Source organism: Hipposideros armiger, unplaced genomic scaffold (genome assembly GCF_001890085.2).
Source record: "Hipposideros armiger isolate ML-2016 unplaced genomic scaffold, ASM189008v1 scaffold_352, whole genome shotgun sequence".
Classification (NCBI taxonomy): Eukaryota; Metazoa; Chordata; class Mammalia; order Chiroptera; family Hipposideridae; genus Hipposideros; species Hipposideros armiger.
In genome coordinates, this window is record NW_017731702.1 from 1,772,587 (window position 1) to 1,777,073 (window position 4,487).

Genomic DNA, 4,487 nt, shown 5'->3' on the forward strand with positions numbered 1-4,487 from the left:
ATGCCCGCCCACTTCATTCCACATACCGTTCAGGCATCAGCAGCGCTGCTGGGTGTATGCTCAGCTGTTATGTGATTTTGCTGTTATGCGATTTTACCACACTCGCAAAATCGCACACAGCCGACCATATAACAAACTCTGTATTTTGAGTGGAAATGTTAGGGGGTCGTCTTATACGCCGAGTCATCTTATACGCCGAGTCGTCTTATACGCCGGCAAATACGGTAACTTACATCATTTCTTAAATACATACCTATGACTGTTGTTTAACATCCTGACCTTTCTCATTCATCTCACCAATGGAGCAAATTGTTTTCTCAGAGAACATTTGCACAAATTCCTTCATGTGCTCCTTTAAACGATATAATATAGTGAGACCGTTGGTATTTTCCTTGTTTTGTAGATAAGGGAAATGAGGCTCATGAAAGTTAAATACTAATAGAATGAAAATTATGGATCATTCAAGCTAGGATGGACTTTTAAGTACCACCTGGTAAATCTCTTATTCATTCATTTATCAATACTGATTACTTAGTTTGTGCCTGACACTGTGCTGTAAGATATACAGGGCTGATTTTTCAGCCAGCACACATCAGCATGGCAATATCTGCTATGAAAACATTCAAATACATATTCTACTGTTTATTAAATAACTGTTGCAGCTAGCCTCCTAAGTGACCTCCAGCTTCACCCCCTTCCCTGGGGCTTCCTAGACTTCACCTCAACCCAACAACTAAAAGGGACCTTCAGGACCCTGCTCCTACTTTATGGCCAGTATCTCTTCTGATTGTTCAGTGTCCTGATGTACCCAGTTGTTAAATATTTTTGGTGTTATTTCTGGGAGAAGTAAACTAAAGCCACCAAAGAGGTGCCATGACTTGCCTCAAACCTGCAAGTAGTTACTGACAGAGAATGATTATCCATTCAAAGAAATTCTTAGAATACTGTACCTCTTTTCTTGTCCAGAGCCACTGAGAGATACAGCTGAGATTTTAACCCAGGAATTCTGACTATAAATTATTGCTTTCCCGTAAATCAGAGCTCTATAACAGTTGTGCCTACACTGGATTAAAAGTGTGTCAAGATATTGATTCCCCTCAGTCCCTGGAATAGCTGGGACAAGCCTGGGACAGCCAGAAACCTGGAGCCTGTTGCCTCCTGACAAATATCATTTCTATATGTGCTGTGTATTCAGAAAGATTTGAATCACTGAACTACTTCGGAAAGCTCCCAATTCTTGTCCCATTCCATCTATTATGATTTCTGAAAAGGAAGATAATAATAAATCTCAAAAGTAAAAGGGTGGTGCTTTTTGATCCATTTAGCAGCAGAACCCTTTTTGAAATTAAATATTACACAAAACTCACTTTCTGAAAACACAACTGATACTTATAGTAATTCTATCATAAATATAAAAATCTGACAAGATGTACCCAATGTTGAAATAAATAGTGATAATAATGGATTGTAACCCACTGACTAAAATAGGGATCCTCAAATCCATTCTGGTATAAGTAAGTAAAAACTAATAAATTTAAAGTCTGATAAGGAATAGGATATTTATATATCTCGAAGTACCACCCTACAGAATATTAATTAAAAAGGTAAAATCTAATTTTGCCTCAAAAGAGTCTGGCATACATTATTTTAATCAAATGATCAAAGTTAGTATTGTAGTTATGGGACATCACCTCTGTGATATTCCTGGCAAAGATGCATCATGAAGAAGCATAAGACAAACAAAATTTGAGGGACATTCTGCAAAATAACTGATGTGTATCTTCAAAATTGCCACGGTCAGGAAAGCCAAGGAGAGACTGAAGAACTGTTCCAGATTGAGGGAAAGTAAAGAGATGTCACAACTAAGTACAGCATGTAATTTTGAACTTGACCCTTTTGCTATAAAGCACGATAATTACTGGGACAACTAGTGAAACTTAAATGGGGTCTGAGAATTAGCAGGTAATAATATATCAATGTGAATTTTCTGATTTTGTTGGTAGCATTGTAATTATGTAGAATATAATGTCCTTGTTCACAGGAAATACACACTCAACTATTCAAGAGTGATAGAACCTCATATTGGCAACTTTCATATTTCAAGAAACAAAATGCTTTGTACCGCCCTTGCAAATTTTCTGTAAATTTTGAGATTATTTTTTTTAAAACCTAATTTCCCAAATGAATCCCTACACTTCCCCCAAAACTTCAAGACTCAATTCACATACCTCCATTTAAGTGAAGTATATTAATCAGTCTGATTGAAGTTCTGTGTTTTTCAAGCTCTCTTTTTGGAACATCTACAGAACTTCCTTTATATCTCCATCAGTGTAGCAGTACTTCTCATGAATTGCTTCTTTTTTTTTTAAGATTTTTTTTTTTATTTTTATTGNACACACACACACACACACACACACACACACACACACACACACACACTCCCACCCAACCTTTAGAAAAAGGCAGATCACTCACTGTCTGTTCAAACTCTAGTATCAGCCACAGTGAAGGGAGATTTTGGTGATCTGCATGCTCCTAATTCCCAAATGATTAGCTACAGGTTAATAAGCTACCTTCAGCTGCTTATCTACATGATCACCAGGAAGTAAACTTCATGGTCAATTTCTTTAGTCCAAAGTTTCTCAGACTTTGTTGACCCTACAGATGACTTAGGCATCTTGTTAAAATGAAGATTCTAGTTGCATAGGATTGGGAGAGGGCCTGGAAACCTGCATTTCGAACTGCCAGGTGATGTTGATATTGTTGGGCATGCCGCTTTGGTATACAGGTGGAGAATTTTTATTTTTGTCCCCATGCATAATTATTTATATAAAGCTGCAGTTATAGTATACACACTATTTGTGTTCTGTGCTTTTTTATACTGAGCTTTCATCCCTATGTCGTGCATAATTTTCATAGTCATGAGCTTTAATTGCTACATAAACTATATAGTAGTTAATATAACATTTTTAGGACTTTACATCTATTCTCAGTTATTTCGCCATTCTAGTTAATGCTGCATTGAATTCCTTTGGGCATATAGCTTTTTGCTATTTAATTATTTCCCTAAGATAAATTCCCAGGACTAGTTACTAGGTCAAGGACTAAGAATATCTTCATTGTTTAGGACTAAGAATATCTTCATTGTTTAATGGCCACAGAGTTTCAGTTTTACAAGATGAAAAGAGTTCTGGAGATGTGAATGTACTACATGCCACTGAAATGTACACTTACATATGATTGAGCTGGCAAAGTTTGTTATGTGTATTTTACCACAATTAAAAATGTTTTAAAATAAAAAGGTGATTCGCCCCCCCCACCCCGTCCCCAAAGAATGTCTTTGTATTTAGTTGCATAATAAATCATTTGGCGTTTTAGAAGGAATAACCAAATTACAGTGCCACCAACATGTGTACCTCACTTGTACCAGTATTGAATGTCTTATGGTTTCTTAACGTCTTTGCTAAATGGTTGAAAATGATTCTTCAAGATAGCCTTAATTTGCATTTTTATTTCTATCAAGTTGAAATGTGAACATTTGCTTTTGTAGGTTTTTTTACTATTTATGTTTCCCTCTTATATGAAATTTACATTTATGTCATTATCCCTTATTTATATTAGGACAGTGGTAATTTTTTTTTTGGATTTATAAGTTTATAGTATATTCTAGTATTTTAAGTAAATATTTTTTCTAATCTTTATTGTCTTTTTAAGTCAGATTTAAGAAGTCAGTAACTTTATGATTTTATCCTACAGGTGAATTATGGAAAAGTTTTTAATGACAGTAGAAAAGGATTGAAATTCACTGTCTCCTGTGGCTGCAGTTCAGAATTTGTTTTTGTACCATATGGTAGCACCATTGCTGTTTTTACAATTTACTCTGGAGAACAGATAACTATGCTTAAGGGACATTATAAAAGTGTTGACTGCTGCGTATTTCAGTCTAATTTCCAGGTAAGAATGATATTTAAGGGAATTTAAAATGTTCAGATAGCTAGCTTGCCAGACTAGTTGTGTATATAAGAGTAAATTGCAATTTCATTCTGAGAAATTATACTTTTAATCCACATTTGAGCTAGGATTTATTTAATAGGGGATAATATAGTATATATTTTTAGATGGTACAGGATATATATCTGAATCAGTATAATACTGTATAACTTGAGTGGGATAAATTCTGTCCTTTGCATATGAACTCCATTTACTTAGCTGTTGAAAATCTCTGGCAAATTAAAATAATTTCTTGCAAACAGTCTTGGGAAAAAATAGAATATATGAGTCTAATCTCAAAATATAGTTTGTGTATCTTGATTTATGGATGTATGAGGCTGTCTAAAATTTTATGTCTTATTTTATGCTAGTGACAAATAAGTTTGCTTTTGAGTTGACATACCGTATTTGCCGGCGTATAAGACGATTTTTTGGCCCTGAAAAATATGCCTCCAAGTGGGGGGTCGTCTTATACGCCAGGTACACTTCAGATAGAC

General features: G+C 35.0%; 1 protein-coding gene across 1 annotated transcript in view; it reads left to right on the forward strand.

Moving 5' to 3' along the window:
- The window catches only part of ERCC8 (ERCC excision repair 8, CSA ubiquitin ligase complex subunit), a 45,696-nt gene that overhangs the window by 30,862 nt on the left and 10,347 nt on the right, over nt 1-4,487 (forward strand). The window contains exon 10 of the mRNA XM_019661541.1: nt 3,757-3,954. Coding sequence (XP_019517086.1) covers nt 3,757-3,954 — 198 coding nt within the window. The remainder of the gene's footprint in view (nt 1-3,756; nt 3,955-4,487) is intronic.